Consider the following 26,422-nt stretch of genomic DNA (forward strand, 5'->3'; position numbering starts at 1 on the left):
GCAGGAGAGACTTGATGTAGTCAGGTGCAGTCCCGTTCAGTACTCGGAAGGTCAGTACCAGGGTCTTGAATCTGATGCGGGCTGTGATGGGTAGCCAGTGAAGAGAGATGAGGAGCGGGGTAACATGGAAGCGTCTGGGTAGATTGTAGACCAGGTGGGCCGCTGAGTTCTGAATCTTCTGAAGAGGGTGGGTTGCACATGCTGGGAGAGCAGCGAGCAGCGAGTTGCAGTAATCCAACTTGGAGAGGACCAGTGCTTGAACTAGCAGCTGGGTGGAGTGCACAGACAGGTATCTCCTGATGTTCCGGATGTTGTAGAGGGTGAATCTACAAGACCGGGAGACTGCGGCAATGTGGGCCGTGAGGGGGAGCTCGTCATCCATGGTAACCCCAAGGTTCCTGGCAGAGGATGAAGGGGTCACCGTCGCAGATCCCAGGGTGATTGACAGATTGTGGGAGATGGAGGGTTTAGCCGGGATGATGAGAAGTTCTGTTTTGGCGAGGTTCAGGTGGAGGTGGTGCTCGGTCATCCAGGCGGAGATGTCTGTGAGGCAGGCCTCAATCCTTGCTGAGATCCCCGGATCAGTCGGGGGGAACGACAGGTACAGCTGCGTGTCATCAGCGTAGCAGTGGTAGGAGAAGCCATGGGAGGTGATGACTGGTCCAAGTGAGGTGGTGTACAGAGAGAAGAGGAGGGGTCCAAGGACGGAGCCCTGTGGGACACCAGTGGAGAGCTGGCGAGGGCCTGACAGTTTGCCTCCCCAGGAGACCTGGTAGGATCCTCCCGACAGGTAGGATGAGATCCACTGGAGTGCAGTGCCAGTGATGCCCATCTCAGAAAGTCTGGAGAGCAGGATCTGGTGGTTAACCGTGTCAAACGCTGCAGAAAGGTCCAGCAGAATGATGACGGATGACCTGGAAGCCACTCTGGCAGACTGTAGGGCAGTGGTGACTGAAAGAAGGGCAGTCTCTGTGGAGTGGCCAGTCTTGAAGCCCGATTGGTTGGGGTCAAGCAGGTTGTTCTAAGAGAGAAAGTAAGACAGTTGGTTAGATACAGCACGTTCAATTGTTTTTGAAAAGAAGGGTAGCAGTGATACCGGTCTGTAGTTCTAGAGGATGGCAGGGTTAAGGGAGTGTTTTTTGAGTAGAGGGGTAATTCTGGCCTGTTTGAAGGCAGAGGGAAAGGTGCCGGAGGTAAGAGAGGATTTTGGACATGGAGAAGAAATGTTATGATGGAGGGGGAGATGGTTTGAAAGAGAGAGGAGGGGATAGGATCAAGGGGACAGGAGGTGGGGCAATGAGAGAGAATGAGGTCAGAGATCTCTGCCTCGGACAGGGGAGAGAAAGAGTTTAGACATTTAGTTGGGTCAGTCGTGGAGGGTGAGAAGGGAGGAAAGGTGGGTTTAGGGAACCGACTGCTAATGTCGGCAACTTTTTTCTCAAAGAAGGAGGAGAAGTCGTCTGCTGTCAGGGTGGAGGGAGAGGGTGGGGGAGGTGGGTTAAGAAGGGTGGAGAAGGTAGAAAAAAGCTTGTAGGGGTTTGAAGCTGAGTTAATTTTGTTCAGAAAGTAGAGGGTTGTAGCACCAGTTATGTGAGAAGAGAAAGATTTAAGGAGGGAGTGATACTTATCAAGGTCCAGACCATCTTTGGACTTGCGCCATCTCCTCTCAGCTGCCCGAAGGGTGGACCGTTCTTCACGAATAACATCCGTTAGCCACGGGCAGGAGGGAGAAGATCTCGCAGGCCTGGTTGACAGGGAACAGAGAGAGTCAAGTGATGCAGTTAAAGTGGTTAACCTGGAGTCGGTGGCAGTGTTAGTGGGGTGGGACGAGAACTCGTCAATGGGAGGGAGGGAGGATGTTACAATAGAGGAGAAATGGGAGGGGGATAGGGAGCGGAGGTTGCGGCGGAAAGTTACAAGGGGAGGGGAGGTAGGAGGGGTTGGAGGGAGAGAGACAGAGAATTGGATCAAGTAGTGATCAGAAGTGTGCAGTGGGGTTACAGAGGTTAAGTCAGTGATACAGTTACGTGTCAGGACGAGGTCTAGCTGTTTGCCTTTCAAGGCAAACGTGTTGCAAAATGAAAGTTTTAAATCATACTACTCTAGCATGATCATTGTAAAAAAAAAAAATAGAAAGCAAGACGTGAGGAAGGAGTATGACAACCAGAGCTGAGGAGAAGCCCTCAGGAGATCAAGAATCTACAGAACAAGGCTCCACAATTCCCTTTATACCCAAGAACAACCAATCACACCATATCTTGACCCTTTCATATCAACATATGACTAGCAATGCGACAGTAAGTTACACAATGAGGTGTGAGACCCATCAAGCAGAGACTCTGTCTGAACTCCAGATGTTGGCATATGAGAGGTGGGGGCAGGGTGACACTGTCGGAGAAATTAAGGACCCAGCCTTACACACACACACACACACACACACTCACACACACACACACTGATATATCTGAAGGATCCATTTATTGACCTGTCATTAAATCCTTAGATTAGAAATAAGCTATGACTATTTGCACTATCAGCCCTTTAATGCTGTGTCATTATAAACCTGCTGGATCCCCTGTCATTACAGTGAGACACCCTACCTCAGGTAGAAGTCCTACTGGCTCCATGGTGGTTTTGTTGATTCCTGTCAGGTAGAACATATGAGAGGGAGGCTTTATACGGGACATTAGATGTGAGTGTGTACTGTAGCTGATGCTGTTTGCTCTCCTGACCTCCCTCCACCCTCAGAACCAAAGCCCTGGTACTGGAGCTGCTGGCAGCTGTGTGTCTGGTGAGGGGAGGACACGAAATCATCCTCTCCGCCTTCGACAACTTTAAGGAGGTACGACAGCGTGTGTGTGTGGGGGGGGAGGTTACGCGTGTGTGTGTGTGGGGAGGGGGGTTTACGTGTGTGTAAATGCATTGTGCTGCAGGTGGGGTTGTGTTGCAGGTGAGATGATGGGTGGGGTTGTGTTGCAGGTGAGATGATGGGTGGGGTTGTGTTGCAGGTGTGCTCTGAGGACCAGAGGTTTGAGAAGCTGATGGAACACTTCAAGAACGAGGACAACAACATCGACTTCATGGTAACATTCAGACTAGCACATTCCGCCGCTCCTAACTCTCAACAAGTTACAATTCTGAGAGTTGCAAAAGTTTCAACAGAAATAGGTGTAAATTAAAGGAGGAAAAAAAGACTTGAACATGATGAATGAGTTGTCCACTATGAGGGAACCGTGCCAGTTATTAGGCCAACAAATTATCTGTCTCGCTCCCTCCCTCTCTCTCCTTCCCTCTCTCCCTCCCTCTCTCTTATTCCCTCTCCTTCCCCCTCTCCCTCTCTTTCTCTTTCCCTCTCTCTCCTTCCCCCTCTCTCTCTCTCTCTCCCTCTCTCTCTCCCTCTCTCTCCTCTTCCCCCTCTCCATCTCACTCGCTCGCTCTCCCTCCACATATTCTTTTTGATTGCTTGGGGCACCCAGCAGATGCTGTGTGTGTTTGAATAGGCCTTGTGTGCCACAGGTCACAAGTTCTCCCCCAGGCTGTTGGGTCGCAGCCAGGCATTTGACACGAGCATGAGAGCACACAGCGGTCAGAGCTGGCGTCTCGCTGGGCTTACGTTGAGCTTCTTAAGGAAGTCCATTAGGCCAGTATTACACAGCTGATGGAGATGTTCACATTAGACAGCGGAGAGGTCTGTGTGCGCGGCCCCACCCAGATGCACCGCTCTCAGAGAGACGTACATCAGATTAAAATCCAGCCAGGAAGCAGTCAGTCCCAGTACTTTAGACCAGTGGGTCCCCAGGCTCATGTGGGGGACTGTTCCCTAGGTGGCCTGCATGCAGTTCATCAACATCGTGGTCCACTCAGTGGAGGACATGAACTTCAGAGTCCACCTGCAGTACAACTTCACCAAGCTGCGTCTTGATGAGTATCTGGACGTGAGTAGATACACACACTCATACATACACACACACATACACACACACACACACATGCAGCGGCCCGCCTGGTCTACAATCTACCCAGACGCTCCCACGTTACCCCGCTCCTCATCTCCCTCCACTGGCTACCCATAACGGCCCGCATCAGATTCAAGACCCTGGTACTGACCTTCCGAGCAGTGAACGGGACTGCGCCCGACTACATCAAGTCTCTCCTGCAGCCTTACACCCCCACCCGCCACCTACGGTCTTCTTCAGACAACCGCCTGGTGGTCCCACCTCTCAAGACCGCCCGGTCCCAGCACAAGCTCTTCTCCTGCCTGGCACCCCAGTGGTGGAATCAACTCCCCACCTCCATCAGAGACACGGACTGTCTCTCCACCTTCAAGAGAAGGCTCAAGACGCACTTGTTCCGGGAGTACAATGGTACTTAGGAATGGTTTGCTGAACCCAACGCTAGTTTCCTCAAGGATCACAATGACTCTTGCTTAGACTGTTGCTCTTGTTGGTTAGTGGTAGCTGGTTTAAACTGTTGTATTCTATTTTAGTTAATCCTATTTTTATTGCTCTCCTACAGGTACACCTGCACTTAGAGATTAATGTTGTGTAATTTAACTTGTTTAACTACATGCTCTTATGGTTTCTTCCCTTTAGCACTATTTTTTGGTTGTTCACAATATGTACTTCTTGTTTTTGACTACCCGCAATGCTGTGGGGCTATCTTGTTGTTATTATCAGTGACCTATGCACTTTGTAAAGCTCTCTCTTGGAAGTCGCTTTGGATAAAAGCGTCTGCTAAATGAATAAATGTAAATGTAATGTAAATGTACATACACACACTCATACATACACACACACATACACATACACACACACACATACACACACACACATACATACATACATACATACATACATACATACATACATACATACATACATACATACATACATACATACATACATACATACATACATACATATATACACACATTTAAATTTACATTACATTTATTCATTTAGCAGACGCTTTTATCCAAGGTGACTTCCAAGAGAGAGCTTTACAGAAAGTGCATAGGTCAATGATCATAAACAACGAGATAGCCCCAAACATTGCGGGTAGCCAAAACATTGTGAAAAGCACAAAAAAAAAGTTAAATCAGTTACAACTAACCAACAAGTGCAACAATCACTCAATAAGTGTAATTGTGTTCCTGGAGGAAATAAACATCTGATCCAACAAGTCTTTCTTAAGTACCGTTGTACTCCCGGAACAAGTGTGTCTAGCCTTTTCTTGAAGATGGGGAGACAGTCAGTGTCTCTGATGGAGGTGGGGAGCTGGTTCCACCACTGGGGGGCCAGGCAGGAGAATAGTTTGGGTTGGGACCGGCCGGTCTTGAGAGGTGGGATCACCAGACGGTTGTCAGAAGAAGACCGTAGGTGGCGGGTGGGGGTGTAAGGCTGCAGGAGAGACTTGATGCAGTCGGGTGCAGTCCCGTTCACCGCTCGGAAGGTCAGTACCAGGGTCTTGAATCTGATGCGGGACGTGATGGGTAGCCAGTGGAGGTAGATGAAGAGCGGGGTAACATGGGAGCGTACACTTACATACACACACACACACACCACATATTGTTCTCCTGCCTGGAGAGACCACTTCTATGTGCAATACTTATGCAATTACGTGCAATAATATTACATGCAATATTTTATTTCTTACGTGCAATAACTTGGCTGTATGTCAGCTGTGTGTCAGCTGTGTGTCAGCTGTATGTCAGCTGTATGTCAGCTGTATGTCACTCATTAGTAATGAGTCATTACTAGTGCTGTCAGTTAAACGCGTTATTAACGGCGTTAACGCAAACCCAAATTAACGGCATACATTTTTTTATCGCGCGATTAACGCTCTTTTTGACCTAGCAAACTTTGTAGTTTTTTTCACATTCTATTGCAACAACCACTGACGTTAGAAAAACTACAATACCACACCGGATCTAGCTAGACCGGAAACAAAACAACAGGCATGCCACACACACTTGTTTGGGCTTGCGAGCCGGCTAAAGAGTCGTGACAGAGCCCGTTTACGGATATTAGACATTCTCTGGTAGAAGGCTAACGTTACGTTTTGAGTTGATTGCCAGCGCCAGACGCCGAAATGGGTGCCAATAAGATTCTGAATGGAAAGTTTACTTTTAAAAGTTTGCCAAATGGTTCCATTGACAAGACCAAAGTGATCTGTGTGCTCTGTCGTTGTGAACTAAGCTATCATCGCAGCACGTCGTGGAGTCTAAAATACGATTTTGATGGCCAAGCACACAGCTGATGCGAATTCTCCGCCTGCTCGTCAAAGCCAGGCGATTGCAATGTTGTTTTCAATTTAAAAAAAACATTTGCACGAAGCAATCCGAACCACTTTTCCATGTCGATAAGAGCATTAAAATTTGAAAAAAGAATGGATGAAAAAGAAATCAAGGGACATTTAGAATAGATAAAAATGTGCGATTCATTGAGATTAATCGCGAGTTAACTATGACATTAATGTGATTAAATATTGTTATCGTTTAACAGCTCTAGTCATTACTTATTCATAGCAGCAGCCACAACACTTAATTCTCACTTTATATTATTTTACTATTTTATACCCTTAGATCCTTATCTTCATATTTCATACGACTCCCTCTATCTTTATATTTTGTATTTTCTATATTTTAAATTGTTACTCTTTTCTGTTCTGTACCCTGCTGCTGTTGCAAACTGTATTTCCCCACTGCGGGACAAATAAAGGATTATCTTATCTTAAGTTTGTCTGCTCTCCTCTTAGATGAACTGAACTGGAAACATATTTTCTCCTTTTCTGGTGTGTATGTGTGTGCATATGTGTGTGTGTGTTTGTTTGTGTTTGTATTGGTTTGTGTATGTTATGTGTATTTGTGTGTGTGCGTGTAGAAGCTGAAACACACAGAGAGTGACAAGCTGCAGGTGCAGATCCAGGCCTACCTTGACAACGTGTTTGATGTTGGCGCTCTGCTGGAGGACGCAGAGACCAAGAACGCAGCGCTGGAGCGCGTGGAGGAGCTGGAGGAGAATGTGTCACACGTGAGACACACACACACATTTCCCTCCCTCTCTTTCTCTCCCTCTCTCTCTCTCTCTCTCTCTCTCTCTCTCTTTCTTTCTCTCTCTCTTTCTTTCTCTCTCTCTCTCTTTCTCTCTCGCGCGCGCGCTCTCTCTCTCTCTTTCTCTCCCTCACAGCTAGAGGAGAATGTGTCACTCGTGAGATACACACACACACATCTCCCTCCCTCCCTCGCTTTCTCTATCTCTCTCTCATTCTCGCTCCCTCTCCCCCTCTCTCTCTCCCCCTCCCCCCTCACAGTAGTGATGATATGGGTTCTGTGTAGACCACGACTGACCTGACCTCTGACATGACCCCTGACCTGATCCCTGTCCTACTAACCTCTGACCTGATGTCCCAGATGACAGAGAAGCTGCTGGACACAGAGAACGAGGCCATGGCTAAGATCGTGGAATTGGAGAAACAGCTGATGCAGAGGAACAATGACCTGGAGAGCATTAGGGTTAGACCATCTTCTCATCAGAGCTGGAACCCATGGATGGATGGATGGATGGATGGATGGATGGATTGGTGGATGGTTGGACGGATTGGTGGATGGATGGATTGGTGGATGGATGGATGGATAGATATATAGACTGATTGACTAAATTGTGTATTGGTAGCCTTCTCAACATCCACCTCCTCCCCCCCCCCACCCACACACACGTCCTGCCCGGACAGGAAGTGTACAAAGACGCCAGCTCGCAGGTGCATACGTTGCGCCGCATGGTGAAGGAGAAGGACGAGGCCATCCAGAAGCAAGGCGACCTGGAGAAGAAGATCCAGGCCCTGGAGATGCGGAAGAACCCTGGAGGCGTCCTGTCCTCGGCCCCCCCCCTGCTCCCGGGAGGGGAGGGGGGCACAGGCATGGCCAATGGCACTGGCAGCGGCCCTGCGGGGCATGACAACGTTGGGGGGGCCCCAGGGGTGCCCTCGCCGCCCCCTCCTCCCCTCGCTGCTGGGTCAGGTAAGCAGAGCTCTCAACCACAGCGTGTGTTACTGAATAGTCAGGGCTTCCTTAGTTCAGGCCTTGCCCTGTGATCGGTGTACTGTAACTGTAACTGCAGTGGAATTTGGAGCATGCTGCAGTGTGTGGCTCAACCTCTCTCCCTCTCCCTGTCTCTCCATCCATCCATCCATCTCTCTCTCTCTCTCTCTCTCTCTCTCTCTCTCTCTCTCTCTCTCTCTCTCTCTCTCTCTGCTACACACACGTGCACACACACATCCTATGTCAACTCTCCTGCTTGGTCATCTGGTGATGTGATCCCCTCTTCTCTTCCAGTACCAAATGGTCTGACAGCCCCTCCCCCTCCTCCCCCTCCCCCCCCTCCCCCGGGCCCTCCCATCATGTCTGGCCCCCCGCCCCCCCCTGCGGCCCCCCCCCTGCCAGGCTGCGGCTCTCCCACCGTCATCTTTAACGCAGGGTTAGCAGGTAAGGTCCACGCCCCCGGGGCCCAGCCTCCCGCATGGATGTGTGCGTGCAGGAAGGGTGTCTGTGCTTCTGTGTGTGTCTGTGCCAAGGTATTGTGTATGTGTGTCTGTGCCACTGTGAATGTGTGTGTCTGTGCCACTGTGAATGTGTGTGTGTGTGTGGGTAAGAATGACTAATCAAATTGTCGTTGAAAATGAAAGATGGGTCTCAGATTAAGACTAGGTTTTGTTTGATGTAAAACAGGGGTGTTCATAAGTCTGAAGCAGGTCAGGGAATCGTGATTATTCCCCTGGGTCAGATACTATCTCCAAACCCCTTATATAGTCCATCACTGAAACAAACCTAGACATCAATATCTAGTTCACGATACAGGAAACATTCAATAACATAGAACAGTTCCATGTTTCCAATGTACACCTAGCTATAAACATCTAATCATCAGCTAATATTCAAGGTGTTCAGTAACAGGGCTAACAGAAACAGACTCAGATTTCCTGTCAGCCTCACTCTGGCCTGGCCCTGACTGACTCACATCTAAAGATAATGCTGGTGTTGCAAGGGATGATGGGACATGTAGTCCATGGGACCATCTGAGTAACTCATCTGATTAGAAGAGGCCCCGACTGTGAGATGTCTGTGTTAATCCTTATACAAAGTTAACACTCAGATCTCCCTGGCCTCTTTGACGTTGTTTACATTTACATTTGGTCATTTAGCAGACGCTCTTATCCAGAGCGACTCACAGTAAGTACAGGGACATTTCCCCGAGGCAAGTAGGGTGAAGTGCCTTGCCCAGGGACACATTTACATTTATTCATTTAGCAGACGCTTTTATCCAAAGCGACTTCCAAGAGAAGCTTTACAAAAGTGCATAGGTCACTGATCATAACACCGAGATATCCCCAAACATTGCGGGTAGCCAAACATGAAGCATACATTGTAAGAAGAAAAAAGTGCCAAATGGAAGAACTATAAGAGCATGTAGTTAAACAAGTTACAATTAAACAACATGAACTTCAAAAAAGTGCAAGAGTGTACCTGTAGAAAAGCAAGCAACGGTAAAAATATTTCACAGTAAGTACAATAATTTGTAATCAGTTACAGCTAACCAACAAGAGCAACAAGTCTCCAAGTAAGAGTCATTGTGATCCTGGAGGAAACCAACATCATGTCCAGCAAATCATTCCTAGGTACCGTTGTATTCCTGTAACACGTGCGACACAACGTAATATTGTGTACCGGGAAACCGGCAACCTTCTGATTGGTAGCACAATTCCCTAACCGCTCAGCAATCTGACCCCCCCTGGTTAATGTCAGATTATATAATATATATATATAGAGTGTCGTTAGATGTGACCTAGTACTGTCCATTAGTACTGTCTAGAACCGGGCTTTTCAAACGTTATCATCTGCGTACCCCATTCAAAATAATACATTACAAATACATTTAAAGAAAGATATATGGTACAATAATGTAATACAAACAACAAAACAAATGAACTAACATCTAAAATATTTAAAAACTCTTCAGCTTTCAAATCAGGCATATAGCAGCCATACCCCCCCATCAGGCATACAGTGCAGAGCAGCCATACCCCCCCCCCCCCCCCCCCCCCCCCCCCCCCCCCCACGTGTAGCCCAGTTCGAAAACCGATGGTCTCTAGATTATAGTCCGTATTTGCTGATTGTTATACATGTTCAAAGAGCAGCTTCTGCATGAGTGGTTTTTCTGATGTTTTTTCATTTTGTTATTTGTCCTTTTTTTCTTTAAATGAACAAACACATTCTTTTGTTCTTAATGATTTTTCTCTCCTGCTCTCTCTTGTTCTCTCTCTCTCTCTCTTGTTCTCTCTCCTGCTCTCTCTCTCTCTTGTTCTGTCTCTTGTTCTGTCTCTCTCTCTCTCTCTCTCTCTCTCTCTGTCTCTCTCTCTCTCTATCTCTCTCTCTCTCTCTCTCTCTCTCTTGTTCCCTGCCACCCAGAGGGACCCATCAAGCTCTTCTGTAGGTTTCTCTCTGTCATGTGATTGTGCTGTTCTCTGTATCTCCCCTCCCCAGTTTGGAAGTGAAAGTCTTTGGTATTTTCAGCTGTCAAACAGTGGTGTTCAGCCCGCGGGGCGGGGCTCCTGAGGGGCGGGGCCCCTGAGGGGCGGGGCTCCTGAGGGGCGGGGCTCCTGAGGGGCGGGGCTCCTGAGGGGCAGGGACAGGACTGAGCTATGCCTGAGATCAAAGACTGACTTGCCTCCATTCTCCCACAAGACTTTGAAAGTCCCAGAATATGTTGTAGTGTAAAAAGCATGAGAACACGCAAATACCGCTCACATGCAAAGAACCCAAAAATCACACGCAAACTGTCCAAAGATTCTGTGCTGCCTGAACTAGCAGTAGGATACTTGATGGTTCTTCATCAGTAGGATACCTGATGGTTCTTCATCAGTAGGATACTTGATGGTTCTTCATCAGTTGGAGGCCTGATGGTTCTTCATCAGTTGGAGGCCTGATGGTTCTTCATCAGTTGGAGGATTGATGGTTCTTCATCAGTTGGAGGCCTGATGGTTCTTCATCAATAGGATACCTGATGGTTCTTCATCAGTTGGAGGCCTGATGGTTCTTCATCAGTCGGAGACCTGATGGTTCTTCATCAGTTGGAGGCCTGATGGTTCTTCATCAGTTGGAGGCCTGATGGTTCTTCATCAGTTGGAGGATTGATGATTCTTCATCAGTAGGATACCTGATGGTTCTTCATCAGTTGGAGGCCTGATGGTTCTTCATCAGTTGGAGACCTGATGGTTCTTCATCAGTAGGATACTTGATGGTTCTTCATCAGTTGGAGGCCTGATGGTTCTTCATCAGTTGGAGGCCTGATGGTTCTTCAGTTGGAAGCCTGATGGTGAGGTTCTGGATTGGCGCTTGGAAGGCTGGTGCTGTATTGTACGTGTGAGCTGTATAAACACACTCTGATCACGCTGAAAATACCAAGTTTTTAACTCCTGCATCATCCACCTGTATTCCTAGCAATACCTTGTGTGTGTGTGTGTGTTTGTAATGTGTGTGTTTGTAATGTGTGTGTTTGTAATGTGTGTGTTTGTGAGTCTTTGTGATGTCTGAATCACATTATTTTATTTTCATATAGTTATTGCATGCTGAGACACACTATTCCAGATAACAGAGAGAGATAGAGAGAAAGGACTGTGTTGTGAAAGCCTGGAATGCTGTTGGCTCTCCAAGCCATATCTCTCACACACACGTTATATAATGTGTGTATGAGTGTGTGTATGAGTCATCTATGACATTGGGCTCCAGGACTGACTCACTTATTTCCTGACCAGCTGTGAAGATCAAGAAGCCCATTAAGACCAAGTTCCGGATGCCCGTCTTCAACTGGGTTGCCCTCAAACCCAACCAGATTAACGGTACCGTGTTCAACGAGATCGACGATGAGAGGATCCTGGAAGTGAGTGTGCCTGTGCGCGTGCACATACACACACACACACACTTACACACACACCTAAGTTTAAACAAACTTTTGACTGGTACTGTACACACACACACGCAGAAGTTTGTTTACTATTAACACACACACAATGAACCCATAAGGGGAACCTAACATGACTGAACGCTCCCATGCAGGATCTGAACGTAGATGAGTTTGAGGAGATGTTTAAGACGAAAGCCCAGGGCCCAGCCATCGACATGACCGCAAGCAAGACTAAGGTGATTCAGAAGGTCCCTCACAAGGTGTCGCTGCTCGACTCCAACCGAGCCAAGAACCTAGCCATCACCCTGCGCAAGGTGGGCAAGCCCCCTGAGGAGATCTGCAAGGCCATCCAGCTGTAAGCCACTGACGTTGTGTGTCTGGTGTGTCTCCTGGTGTTTAGTGTGTATGCTTGGGTTTGTGGTCGTATGTGTATACTATAACTATCCCTCCCTCCCAGGTTCGACCTGCGCACACTGCCGGTGGACTTTGTGGAGTGTCTGATGCGGTTCCTGCCCACGGAGAACGAGGTGAAGATCATGCGTCAGTACGAGAAGGAACGGAAGGCTGTGGACGTGCTGACTGACGAGGATCGCTTCATGATGCAGTTCTCCAGGATCGAACGGCTCATGCAGAAGATGACCATCATGGCCTTTGTGGGAAACTTCTGTGAGAGCGTGCAGATGCTGACCCCGGTGAGAGCCGTCCCCCAAGGTCATGACATTTACATTTTACATTTACATTTAGTCATTTGGCAGACGCTCTTATCCAGAGCGACTTACAGTAAGTACAGGGACATTCCCCCCGAGGCAAGTAGGGTGAAGTGCCTTGCCCAAGGACACAACATCATGTGGCGCGGCAGGGAATCGATCCGCCAACCTTCTGATTACTAGCCCGACTCCCTCACCGCTCAGCCATCTGACCACTGACCAATGACCACTGACTCAGTTAAAGGTTATGACCCCTGAGCACCCCTACCTCACCCACAGGTCACAGGACTTTATTATGTTGGAGTTCTGGCAGGGGAGCTGGTTGAAGGCTACGCTTGTCCAGCTAAATTGTTTGATTGTTGTTGTTGTGTGTCTGACTCTGTTGTTATGTGTGACTCGGTTTGTTGCTCTTGTGTTCTGGACAGCAACTCCACGCAGTCATTGCAGCATCGGTGTCAATAAAATCGTCTCAGAAACTGAAGAAGATTCTGGAAGTAAGTTTCACCTGCAGCTGCTCCAGTAGAAATTGAGATTATAGGTTGACACCAGACTGGCTTTGATTGGAGGTTTCCCCCCTCTGATAATCTTGGCCTGTATGGGGGGGTGTGTGTGTGTGTGTGTGTATGTTCTTCCTGTCAGATCATCTTGGCTCTAGGAAACTACATGAACAGCAGTAGAAGAGGAGCAGTGTATGGCTTCAAGCTGCAGAGTTTAGACCTGGTGAGACTCCTCTGTGTTATGTCACTCTCTATGCTTGAGGGTGGGTGTCACTTTTCCAAACATAGTTTTTATTGAATCTTCCTTCCTTCCTGTCCTGATTCAGCTGTTAGACACAAAGTCGACAGACCGCAAGATGACCTTGTTGCACTACATTGCCAATGTTGTGAAGGACAAATACCAGCAGGTGTCCCTGTTCTACAACGAACTGCACTATGTGGAGAAGGCTGCTGCTGGTGGGTCTACAGTACATACTGCATACTACATACTAAATATTACAGAGTACATACTACTTATTACAGAGTACACACTACATACTACAGAGTACATACTACATATTACAGAGTACATATTACAGAGTACATACTACATACTACAGAGTAAATACTGCATACTACAGAGTACATACTACAGAGTACATACTACAGCAGGGGTGGGGAACCTTTTTTCTGCCAAGGGCCATTTGGATATTTAGAAAATCATTCGGGGGCCGTACAGAATTATCAACTTAAAAATTTGCCTGCTATATTTGTTTAAACATTTAATTAACTCACCCCTAATGTGATAGCTGGAACTGCTTCTCTTTGGTGAAGTTTGTGATTTAGCTGGCACGGATGCAGCCTGCTTTGACTAGGGGTGCATCAAACATTTCTGGGGGGTATCATGATTACGGAAAGGGATCGTATAATTTTTTATATTGCTACCTTTTTTGAGACTGCTTATCGATCTGAGTGTTAATCAGGCGCATTGTTATACTTTGTAAACATTCAGGGATTGGCCCAAACCAACAACATATTCTGGGTTTGATTTGCTAGAAAGGAATCACACACTTAATGCGAGTGCAAATTTTTGGGGGTACATTGGTACGCAACGCTGCGCGCCTCCACGGTCCTCTTCCACATATTAAAATAGTGCTGGTGCCAACGAATAATGCACCTAATAATGTGGTTCCTGCAGTGCCATGGTAGGCCGGTCCAAATGATTTTTGATTTGGGCCGGACGTTCCCCACCCCTGTACTACAGAGCACATACTACATACTACAGAATACATACTACAGAGTACATACTACAGAGTACATACCACAGAGTACACACTACAGAGTACACACTACAGAGTACATACTACATACTACAGAGTACATACTACAGAGTACACACTACAGAGTACATACTACATACTACAGAGTACATACTACAGAGTACATACTACAGAGTACACACTACAGAGTACACACTACACTGTATATGTGTGATGGGTTTGTAGTATGTGAACATAAACTTCCCTCCTTCCCTGTGTGTGTGACCTCAGTGTCGCTGGATAACGTTCTCCTGGACATGCGGGAACTACAGAGGGGGATGGACCTGAGCAGGAGAGAGTACAGCATGCATGGACACAACACCCTCCTCAGAGATTTCATCACTCACAACGAGGCCAAGCTCAAGAAGCTGCAGGAGGAAGCCAAAATCGCACAGGTACGCACGCACGCACGCACACACACACACACACACACACACACGTGTTGTGTGAAGTGATGTGTAACATGGTGTGGTCTTCCTGAAGGATGCGTTTGATGAGGCGGTGAAGTTCTTTGGCGAGAACTCCAAGACCACGCCTCCCTCGGTCTTCTTCCCTGTGTTTGTACGCTTCATCAAAGCCTACAGGGTGAGGTGATCCTGTTACTAGCACACACACACCCAGGTCAATACCAGGCCACAAACACGCACACACACAATTGTGCACATTCTGGGCAGTCTGTGTGTGTAGGCATATACAAAAATACACAAAAATATTTGGCTTAATTCACTGAAGTACTTATTCAAAGTGTATCTGTGTGCGCATGCTTGCATTTGTGTGCCCACTTTTGTGTATGTGTGTGTGTGTCTGCTGTGCTTGCGTGTGTCTGTGTGCGTGCTTGTGTGGGTGTGTGTGTTTGCTCCGTCAGCAAGCAGAGCAGGATAACGACCAGAGGAGGAGGCAGGAGATGCTGGAGCAAGAGGCCATGATGGAGCTGGAGGACCACAAGGTAACCTGTCTCACCTCCTCCCCTGTCTCACCTCCCACCCTGTCTCTCCCTCCTCCCCTGTCTCACCTCCTCCCCTGTCTCACCTCCTCCCCTGTCTCACCTCTTCCCCTGTCTCTCCCTCCTCCCTTACGTCCTCCTCTGTCTCACCTCCTACCCTGTCTCACCCCCTCCCCTGTCTCACCTCCTACCCTGTCTCTCCCTCCTCCCCTGTCTCACCTCCTACCCTGTCTCACCTCCCCCCTGTCTAACCTCCCCCCTGCCTCACCTCCTACCCTGTCTCTCCCTCCCCCCTGTCTCACCTCCCCTGTCTCACCTCCCCCCCTGTCTCACCTCCTTCTCTGTCTCACCTCCTACCCTGTATCTCCCTCCTCCTCTGGTTCACCTCCTCCCATGTCTCTCCCTCCTCCCCTGTCTCACCTCCTACCCTGTCTCACCCATCTGCCTCCCCTAAACTCTTGCTTCCTCCTTTACTATTCTTCCTCACCCATCTCCTTACCCCCTCCACTCCCTCCTTCCTAGAGCAGTAAGTCAGTCTAGACCTGTGGTTCTCAACTATCGGCTATCGAGTCGGCAGAAAACTTGCCTCTGTATGCCTGCGCCCCGTCCTTTAATTTAATATAACAGGATATATTATATATATGATATTTTCCTTCTATGTGTGAGAAATACAAGGTGTGTCATGTGAGCATGTGAACTGGTTGAAATGCTTGAGACTTGTGTGCCCTGCAAACTTTTTAGTTTGGTTCTACAATGCGGGCGGTTAGCTTGCACGCCTTTCAAAATAAAAGCGCACCATCGGAAGATCGGTAACTTCTAAAAATAAAAGGTCTATTTTTTTTGCTGGAGCTGAAGCACATGTCCTTGACCTGAGAAACACTCTGCTGTAGATAACCAGCTGAAAAACACTCTGCTCTAGATCACCAGCTGAGAAACACTCTGCTCTAAATCACCAGCTGAGAAACACTCTGCTGTAGATCACCAGCTGAAAAACACTCTGCTGTAGATAACCAGCTGAAAAACACTCTGCTCTAGATCACCAGCTGAGAAACACTCTGCTCTAGATCACCAGCTGAGAAACACTCTGCTGTAGATCACTAGCTGAGAAACACTCTGCTCTAGATCACCAGCTGAGAAACACTGCTGTAGATCACCAGCTGAGAAACACTCTGCTCTAGGTCACCAGCTGAGAAACACTGCTCTAGATCACCAGCTGAGAAACACTCTGCTGTAGATCACCAGCTGAGAAACACTCTGCTGTAGATCACCAGCTGAGAAACACTCTGCTCTAGATCACCAGCTGAGAAACACTCTGCTCTAGATCACCAGCTGAGAAACACTCTGCTGTAGATCACCAGCTGAGAAACACTCTGCTGTAGATCACCAGTTGAGAAACACTCTGCTGTAGATCACCAGCTGAGAAACACTCTGCTGTAGATCACCAGCTGACAAAGCACTCTGCTCTAGATCACCAGCTGAGAAACACTCTGCTGTAGATCACCAGCTGAGAAACACTCTGCTCTAGATCACCAGCTGAGAAACACTCTGCTCTAGATCACCAGCTGAGAAACACTCTGCTGTAGATCAGGAGCAGCAGGAGGTAACCCCCCCCCCCCCCCCCTCATCTAGGATTATCTCCGACCAGGTCTCATCCCAGCAGCTCAGTGTGTGTTGTGTGTCTGCGTGTGTTTGTGTGTGGTGTGTGTGTGTGTGGTGTGTGTCTGCGTGTGTGTGTGTGGTGCGTGTGTGACCTCCCTAGTCTCCGTCCCAGAAGAACAGGCGTCAGCAGCAGGAGCTCATAGCAGAGCTGAGGAAGAAGCAGGTGAAGGACAGCCGCCACGTGTACGAGGGGAAGGACGGTGCCATCGAGGACATCATCACGGGTACACACACTTACACACATACACAGGAATATACACACATATATATACACTTAGGGGTCAGATGGCTGAGCGGTTAGGGAATCGGTTCCAGTTCGATTCTTGGCCGTGCCAAAAGACGTTGTGACCTTGAGCAAGGCACTTCACCCTACTTGCCTCGGGGGAATGTCCCTGTACTTACTGTAAGTCGCTCTGGAGTGTCTGCTAAATGACTAAATGTAAATGTAAACAGTTCAGAAGTTATGGTAGAATGGAGTGCCGGATAAGACACTGATAAGCACAGTGTTGCCCCCAAAGTCTCACCAGAAGTCACTAGTGGCTCTCTGAAAAGTTGCTTAAAGTCAACAGATTTGTCGCTAGATTCAGGGTTTTTTTCACGAGGGAAGGCGAAAAGTGGCTAAATCTAGCTACAAAGTCGTGAAATTGTGCAACACTAGACACACAGCCTGTGCTGCAAGCAAGGGCTCCACTAAAAGTTGTCTACAAGAAAAGTGGAAGAGCCACGTATGGAAATACTTTAGTTGTGCGACAGAGAACCCTAACGCTAACCCTAACCTTGAGAAATGATCACCAGAAACCAATTAGCAAACATCACCGTTCATGTCCTTTATGGTTTCATTCGAGTTGTTCAGTAACCTATATGAGTTTTTTTGCTTTGGTATCGAAAAGGGTATAGAGTACCGTGACATTTCACTGGTATTGGTACCAACTACTGAGATGTTGGTACTGTGAAAACAGTAATACACATACACTCGGGCACACACACACATGGTACGCAGCATGCAGGTCCTCTCCTATACTCCACATCCAGTCATTAACATGGGATCCTGCAGAACTAACAACCATGTGCCGCCTAACTTCTCAGGTCTCTGTGGATCAGAACCAAGGCTTCATTAACCATGATCAGAAGTAACCTGGACAGTGTGATCAAGCTCATTTAATTACAACCTAACTACCAACTCAAGATGAGTGTTATGATCAGTCTTCTACTACCTGTTTATGTCTGCTTTTAACAGTGTTGTACCCAAACCAGTCTGGGCTATGAACAGTGTGCTTTATCTGTCACATCAATACACAACCCCTCATCCCAACGTTAAGGTCTTTAGCTGACAAAGTTCAGCCAGCCAGAGTGTGCCTGGAGCGCATCACTCCGTATCGCTTCATCAGGAAACGCTTCTCCTCAAACCAAGTCCAGTCTTCCGTGGAAAATCTCCAGTTGCACACTTAATTTAGTTATGAACTAATCTGGTGGAGACTGGGTCATAGTTGAACTAGTCTGTCTGGTGGAGACTGGGTCATAGTTGAACTAGTCTGTCTGGTGGAGACTGGGTCATAGTTGAACTAGTCTGTCTGGTGGAGACTGGGTCATAGTTGAACTAGTCTGTCTGGTGGAGACTGGGTCATAGTTGTAGAGTTAATAGCATGGGTAGTAGTGGAGGTAGTGACATTAGTAACAGAGTTAGTAGCAGTGGTTATTAACAGGGTTAGTTGCAGGGTTAGTAACAGGGTTAGTAACAGGGTTAGTACGAAGGTTAGTAACAGGGTTTGTTGCAGGGTTAGTAGCAGGGTTAGTAACAGGGTTAGTAACTGGGTTAGTAGCAGGGTTAGTAGCAGGGTTAGTAACTGGGTTAGTAGCAGGGTTAGTAGCAGGGTTAGTAACAGGGTTAGGAGCAGGGTTAGTAACTGGGTTAGTAGCAGGGTTAGTAGCAGGGTTAGTAACTGGGTTAGTAGCAGGGTTAGTAGCAGGGTTAGTAACTGGGTTAGTAGCAGGGTTAGTAACTGGGTTAGTAGCAGGGTTAGTAACTGGGTTAGTAGCAGGGTTAGTAACTTGGTTAGTAGCAGAGTTAGTAACTGGGTTAGTAGCAGGGTTAGTAGCAGGGTTAGTAACTGGGTTAGGAACTGGGTTAGTAACTGGGTTAGTAGCAGGGTTAGTAGCAGGGTTAGTAGCAGGGTTAGGAACTGGGTTAGTAACTGGGTTAGTAGCAGGGTTAGTAGCAGGGTTAGTAGCAGAGTTAGTAACTGGGTTAGTAGCAGGGTTAGTAGCAGGGTTAGTAACAGGGTTAGTAACTGGGTTAGTAACTGGGTTAGTAGCAGGGTTAGTAGCAGGGTTAGTAACAGGGTTAGTAGCAGGGTTAGTAGCAGGGTTAGTAGCAGGGTTAGTAACAGGGTTAGTAACAGGGTTAGTAGCAGGGTTAGTAGCAGGGTTAGTAACTGGGTTAGTAGCGGGGTTAGTAGCAGGGTTAGTAACAGGGTTAGTAACTGTCAGAAATATTAATCTATCAAGCATTGCACAGTCAGTCAGTGAACAAGTTTAAGAAAGTTTTATTGCTTGCGGCCGGCCCACAAGGAGACAAAAACATCACACGCCATTGTGCTACAAAGTTTGTTTGCTAGCATGTTGTACTAGCTAGCTATTTAAGCATCCTCACTCTTTATAGTCATTGGTTAAGACAAAGTCATGCAAATGTCCCATGGCTCTTCTTCATTGGCTCCGCGTGTAATGCGTCTGCTAAATGCATAAATGTAAATGTATGAGAGAGTTTTACAAAAGTGCATAGGTCACTGATCAAAACAGCGAGAAAACCCCAAACATTGCGGGTAGCCAACCATGAAGCATACATTGTGAAACCAAATAAGTCCCAAAGGGAAAACAATAAGAGCATGTAGTTAGACAAGTTACAATTAAACAGCAAGAACCTCAAAAGTGCAAGAGTGTACCTGTGGAAAAAACAAGCAACAATAATATATTTCACAGCGAGTACAATCATTTTTTAACAGTTACAACAAACCAACAAGAGCAACAAGTCTGTCAATAAGAATCATTGTGATCATTAATCATTAGTTGCAGGGTTAGTTGCAGGGTTAGTAACAGTAGTGCAGCCTGAGAGACCTGTGTTAGTGTGTAGAGTGTGCCAGTCTAGAATGTGTGCTGTGCATCTGCTAATAAGGCCTTACTACTAGGGTGTGTGCTAACCTGTGCTGTAACCCTGTAGACGTGCTGCTCCTGACCTCTGTGTTGTCTTGTCTTGGCTGTTGTTGTTGTTGTCTTGATGCAGTGCTGAAGACGGTGCCCTTCACCGCTCGCACGGCCAAGCGAGGGTCTTGGTTCTTCTGCGAGCCCACCCTCAATGAGGACCACCATTACTAAGCTTGTAGACTCTCTCTGTCTGAAAGGTTGCCGTCCTCTCTTACTCTCTCCATCTCCATCCCGATTATGGTGGTGCTCCCCCCTCCTTTGTTCTCTCTTTCAGCCCTCTCTTTCCCTCCCTCCCTCTGTCTCTCTGTCTCTCTTTCCCTCCCTCTGTCTCTCTGTCTCTTGGAATGGGTTGTGGGCTGGTGTGGTCCCCCACCCTGCATTCCAAGCATGCGGATGCAGGGAGACATGGGGGTGTGTGGGGTGGTGGTGGGTCACTGGCTCCCTTTCACCTGCATGTGAGTGTGCATCCTAATACATCCTGAAGTAGCCATGATGTCCCAGCCGTCACCTGAGCCTTTTGGAGCACAGCAGGTGAAAGCAGGATATGCAGCAACCAGCCCAGTGGCTGCCCAGTCACACACACAGGCTGTGTCTGGTCACAGAACAGGCAGCAGTGTGTACAGTAGAATGGGGAGCTCCACCTGCTGGTGTACTAGTAGAAGTACAGTTCTACAGTGAAACACTAAATGCTGGTAAACATCATTGCGCTATGAAGACTCAGCAGATATCTACACTAGATCCCAGACAGGGTTCCAAAATTACTATTCAATGCTGAGCAGAATGTTCCAGGCCTGATTGTGATCTAGACCTAGTAAACCATTCTGTTATCAACATGATACCACGCTTCTATGTTCATCTGTGTCCATGGAAACGTTGTCCACATCTAATGCCGCTCGCTTTCCTGCATGCCCAAGGCTTCTCCTGCTCCCTACCAACAATGCACCCTTATTCCCTGCTGCCTACCCACAATGCACCCTTATTCCCTGCTGCCTACCCACAATGCACCCTTATTCCCTGCTGCCTACCCACAATGCACCCTTATTCCCTGCTGCCTACCCACAATGCACCCTTATTCCCTGCTGCCTACCAACAATGCACCCTTATTCCCTGCTGCCTACCCACAATGCACCCTTATTCCCTGCTGCCTCTGACCTTGTGCTCTGCTTAGATGCCCGGCAGTGGACAACATGTTCTCATCACATCAGGGTCACCTTTAACTAACTTGTTGCATGAAGCATGATTCTCCCACCGTTACTAATCACCAGCCAGCCTCACAGTCTTGGTGTTCTGTGGACTGTTGCTGTGTGTCCTCACACAGCAGAGTCCATCCACACCAACATTCCTGCTGGCTGCATGGGGGTGGGGGCTTGGGTTTGCGTTCGTTCAATTTGACTTATTTTCTGTTTCCAAAACATTTCTTTTTAATGTTTATTTTAGTTCATGAAGTTTATTGAGGTATTCATGCAAGGTTAGATTTCTTCTCTATGTTTGCAAGCTGAAAGCTGGTCAACACAAAGTAGCCTGAGTTGTGACACAGGAAACAGAGGCATGTGTTTGCTCTTCATCTCCTGTGTTTGCTGTGTTAATTACTAGCCTCAGTTCTGCCCCTCCAAACAACCCTCCCCTGTTCTGCTTTACCCTGCCCTACCTGTTCTGACCGTGGTCCTGGCCTTGCCCCTGCTCCTGGCCTTGCCCCTGGTCCTTGCCTTGCCCCTGCTCCTTGCCTTGCCCCTGGTCCTGGCCTTGCCCCTGGTCCTGGCCTTGCCCCTGGTCCTGGCCTTGTCCCACACTCCCTGCTCCTCATAGCAGCTGTGCCCACTCAGCGCTGCCCCTGCCAGGCCACTGTGAAGCACTAGAGTGACTGGGATGTCTGGTCATGCTGCACTTCATTTAACCTCCATTTCTGTCTTCTTTTCATCTAGCCCTAAAGAAGAATAACATTACTAAATTTCCCAATGTCCACTTGAGGGTAAGGGACTTCTCCAATAGCACCCCTGTAGTGGATGTGCCCTAAACCTGGCAAACATCCTCTTTATTACCTCCATCTCTCCCTCCTTCTCCTCCCTTTCGCCTTCCATCTCCTCTCTCCCTTCTTCTCTCTCCCCCCTCTCTTCCTCCCATCTTCCTTCCATCCCTCTGTCTATCCCTCCTTCTATCCCTCTCTTTATCCCTCCTTCCATTTCTCTCTCTATCCCTCCTTCAATCCCTCTCTTTATCCCTCCCTCTTTCCATCCCTCTCTCTATCCCTCCTTCCATCCCTCTCTCTATCCCTCCTTCTATCCCTCTCTTTATCCCTCCCTCCTTCTATCCCTCTCTCTATCCCTCCTTCCATCCCTCTCTCTATCCCTCCTTCCATCCCTCTCTCTATCCCTCTTTCCTACCCTTTCTCTATCCCTCCTTCCATCCCTCTCTTTATCCCTCCCTCCTTCTATCCCTCTCTCTATCCCTCTTTCCTACCCTTTCTCTATCCCTCCTTCCATCCCTCTCTCTATCCCTCTTTCCATTCCTCCTTCCATCCCTCTCTCTATCCCTCCTTCCATCCCTCTCTTTATCCCTCCTTCCATCCCTTTCTCTATCCCTCCTTCCATCCCTCCTTCCATCCCTCTCTCTATCACTCCTTCCATCCCTCTCTCCATCCCTCCTTCCATCCCTCTCTATCGCTTACCACTTCCTACAGTCCCAGAAATGTAGCCTGTCTGATGGTGAGGCCTGTCCGCCCTGTCCTAGTCCACCGATACCTTGTTCTTTTCTCACCTCTGGGAGTGTTGAACAAAGGTGAAAATGCAACTGTGGATACAATAAAAAGCCTTCTAGCTGTATTTTAAAGGGACAGACATACTGTAAAGTAGCTTTGGGTTTCCCAAAAGGTTTCCAGAGGGGCTAGTTGTTAACATATGAAATCTTCTGCAGATCAGCGAGGTCTAAAGTTCCTGCTGGTGTCTTTCCACGACCCAGAGGAAGACGAGCACCGGCCCTTCCCTGTAGAACTCTAGCTGCTTTGTCTGATTGGCTGTCAGCACTCAAGTCTGTGGGCTCATCCAAGGAGCCCCTGCAAGATGACTGACCGCTCTTTTATCCCCTCTCCTCCTCTTCTTCCTCCTCCTCCCAGATCTTCGAAACCAGCCTTACCGCAGAGCTGACGCGGTGAGGAGGAGTGTCCGGAGACGGTGTGATGACCAGAACCTGCGGCCCGTCAACAATGCTGAAGTGGTCATGTGACAAGGAGACAGAGGATGTGCTGGGTCATGTGTCAATGAGATCGAGAATGTGCTGGGGGGAGAGGGAGGTGATGGGGAGGAGGGGAAGTGAAGAAAGGGGTTAGGGATGTTTGAAATGAAAGACAAGTGAGTGATGAAAGCAGCCATAGATTAAGCATATGTATAAACTAAATAAGAATACATATCTTCTATGTACATATCTTTCTCCATGTCTGTGGTCTGATACTGTGTAAGGATTAGAGTAAGGAGAGAGAGGAATAGAAAGAGAGAGAGAGAGAGAGAGAGAGAGAGAGAGAGAGAGAGAGGGAGGGGAAGAGAGAGAAACGTAAGTTCGAGGGAACCTCAGAAAGCCAAGTGCCTGAAATGATGTGGTCAGATGTCTTCCGTTTGTTGTACTTTGTGTTTTTTTTGTTGTTACTTCGAGCAATACAACTTGACATGGCTTTAATATAGAATATTTCCCTCTGTGTTTAACTGAACACAAATGTCTGTAGTAAAGAGCCTCAGAGAAATGCATTGTGGGAAATGTGTTGAATGTACGGAACATCAGGTTCCATTGCTGTTGAGTGAATATGAATATGAAATTCTATAGTATCTCACAACATTCCGGTGCTATCACCATTCTAATTAGAATACACAATGTGCATCACTAGCACTCTATACAAACCCATCCCCTTTTCAATGTTTTACTCAAGGGCTACTGACCTTTTTAAAGAGGACATGATTTGTCTTGGATAAAGTGATTCAAAAAGTATTTTTTCATCAATGAAACTACGGTGTTACTACCCCAGTTAAGAGGAAGCATTGGAGATACTGTTTTGGTGTGGAGCAGGGACGTAGACACCAGGCTAATGTGAAGCATAGCTAGCTAACCATCCATACTACCTATTCAACAACACTGCTTGCTCATGCAGATTTCCAAGAGCCACACACAGGTCTGCCTAGTGGGGTCAAGCTCAGAAAAGGAAAGGTTCTCTGGTTAGGGTGAGAGGTTAGCTTAAAGGTTCTCTGGTTAGGGTGAGAGGTTAGCTTAAAGGTTCTCTGGGAGTTTTGCTGGACTGTGCGAAAGGCACTTTGGGATAGTTAGGGAACTTGCTTTGAAAACTGGATTCCTTTTTACTATTTTTGTTGTTGTTGTAAGTTTAGGCAGTGGCGTCTACTCACTTGTAAGTTTTAATGTATAGTATTTAACCACTGAACTGTTTCCTGTCAGTTACTTGTGTCCCATTTATCCCGAGAGACTGTTTTTGTTTTTGATTTTTTTCATATCAAAACCATGGTGAACAAACAGCACAAAGTTTTCTAAATGTACAGATATTTTGCTACCATCAAAGAAAACAAGGTTCAATTTTTTACTTCTCATTTAACACATTTAATAATGTACATATTGTTTAAACAATGTTTGCAGCACCCTGTTCTATACAATCTGAACGTTGTTTTAACTTAGTTTTTATTTTTCATTTTGTATATTTAACTAAGCCAAAACCAGAGATGACTGCCTACCATTAACTAGTAAACCAGAGAATGGCTGGTTAGGGTTAGGTGCCTACCATTAACTAGCTCTAATGTCCAAGACCCTGGCAACACGCTGGAGGGGTTTTCCCCAGATATGTCAAATATGTAATTATCTGAGTTAGCCAGCTAACATGATATATTTGTATTTACATCATGATATATGTTCATATAACTGTGAATTAAAACATTGTCCTCCAAGAATTGCTACTCTATCAACCCATGAATTATAAGGAATTGACCCCTGAATTGAAGTAAAAGCTTTGTGAAAGTTATGTTAGCTTTGCGCCCCATCTCTGTTGTAATGATTGAACTGTTGTCTTCATTGATATCCTGATGGTAGCATTGCCATCTTTCTCCTTTGCTTCTGATGTCATTTCTCTGGACGAGATCATACCAGCATGGTTGGGGTCTCTCATCAGAAATTTATTTTAGGCATTGTGTGCTTATTACAAAATACTTTAACAACTTTATATAATCCACGTTTCTGAATGAATATGATGAAACTAGATTGGGTATAATTTTCTGGGGAAATGGTGTAAGTATGCTTGCCATTGGGGCAGTTTAACTACATCACCTCCAAACCTATTGTTTCAATTAATATTAAATGTTCATTATGTTCAAATATTTGGAGAAAGACAATTTTCATGGGATGTACGGACATTTTCACTTTATTGCTATGTAGGGGGCGAGAACGAGTCTTCGAACCTGTGTGTTTGCCTTGTGTATTAAATTAAGTGCATTCGACATAGACTGCGGCTGCATGAAACGTTCGGCGAGAGTAGCCGCTTGCAGTCGGGGAGGAGTTGAAAATGGCTCTGTGAAGTCGGATTTATCAGCTATTTGTGGTTTGCTGCGTTGACGTCAGTCACGGCCGATTAAGCGCTGTCTGCTTACTTTACTTTATTTATAATTAAACGTAGTCTTTCCGTTAGTGTAGAGGCGGAGTAAAACCCTTTCTTCCATAAATGTATAATTCAAGTAAACTGTTTGGTCCGGATTTGAGCATTGGCGAAACTGAAGGTGTCAGAATAATTACAAAACACGCGTCAAAGTTTTCGTGTGTGAGTCTGGCCAATCATGAAATACCTGTGTCGTCACTAGAACCTGTGCAGTTGCTCTTGAGAAAATGCCCTCGGCTACACAGCCGGCAGTTCTCGAATCGATCTCACGGTACTTTGATGGCGACGTCACAGTGACCTAGCTTCGGCGCTGTCTCAAGTCGGACAAAAGGTCTAACCAGAATTCTATGGAACGCCGACAGGGTCATATGCAGTGGCCGCTGGTGAAAATTATTCTAGGTGGGGCTGTGAAATATTCAGTCAATTCGGTAACCATCCTAATACAATTGAACACAAACTGCATGATACGAGTTCTCTGAGAAATAGTAATTATGTAATTAATGCACACAGCTATAGGCAAATGTCCACATT

General features: G+C 47.1%; 1 protein-coding gene across 3 annotated transcripts in view; it reads left to right on the forward strand.

Moving 5' to 3' along the window:
• The window catches only part of fmnl2a (formin-like 2a), a 74,088-nt gene extending 48,476 nt beyond the window's left edge, over positions 1-25,612 (forward strand). Inside the window, exons 9-27 of one of the 3 annotated variants that reach the window (XM_047046069.1) lie at positions 2,749-2,842; positions 3,009-3,083; positions 3,825-3,935; positions 6,882-7,031; positions 7,412-7,513; positions 7,732-8,017; positions 8,333-8,482; positions 11,809-11,933; positions 12,110-12,312; positions 12,415-12,649; positions 13,090-13,158; positions 13,304-13,384; positions 13,488-13,617; positions 14,691-14,854; positions 14,943-15,044; positions 15,325-15,405; positions 17,162-17,285; positions 20,339-20,456; positions 23,369-23,455. In XM_047046069.1, coding sequence (XP_046902025.1) covers positions 2,749-2,842; positions 3,009-3,083; positions 3,825-3,935; positions 6,882-7,031; positions 7,412-7,513; positions 7,732-8,017; positions 8,333-8,482; positions 11,809-11,933; positions 12,110-12,312; positions 12,415-12,649; positions 13,090-13,158; positions 13,304-13,384; positions 13,488-13,617; positions 14,691-14,854; positions 14,943-15,044; positions 15,325-15,405; positions 17,162-17,285; positions 20,339-20,430 — 2,374 coding nt within the window. In that variant the 3' untranslated portion in view covers positions 20,431-20,456; positions 23,369-23,455. Of the gene's footprint in view, positions 1-2,748; positions 2,843-3,008; positions 3,084-3,824; positions 3,936-6,881; positions 7,032-7,411; positions 7,514-7,731; positions 8,018-8,332; positions 8,483-11,808; positions 11,934-12,109; positions 12,313-12,414; positions 12,650-13,089; positions 13,159-13,303; positions 13,385-13,487; positions 13,618-14,690; positions 14,855-14,942; positions 15,045-15,324; positions 15,406-17,161; positions 17,286-18,147; positions 19,617-20,338; positions 20,457-23,368 lie in introns of those variants that run through there. The other 2 variants (XM_047046068.1, XM_047046071.1) reach the window with 2 other exon arrangements.
• Positions 25,613-26,422: the final 810 nt, after the last annotated feature.

This window comes from Hypomesus transpacificus, chromosome 23, assembly GCF_021917145.1.
Source record: "Hypomesus transpacificus isolate Combined female chromosome 23, fHypTra1, whole genome shotgun sequence".
Taxonomy (NCBI): Eukaryota; Metazoa; Chordata; class Actinopteri; order Osmeriformes; family Osmeridae; genus Hypomesus; species Hypomesus transpacificus.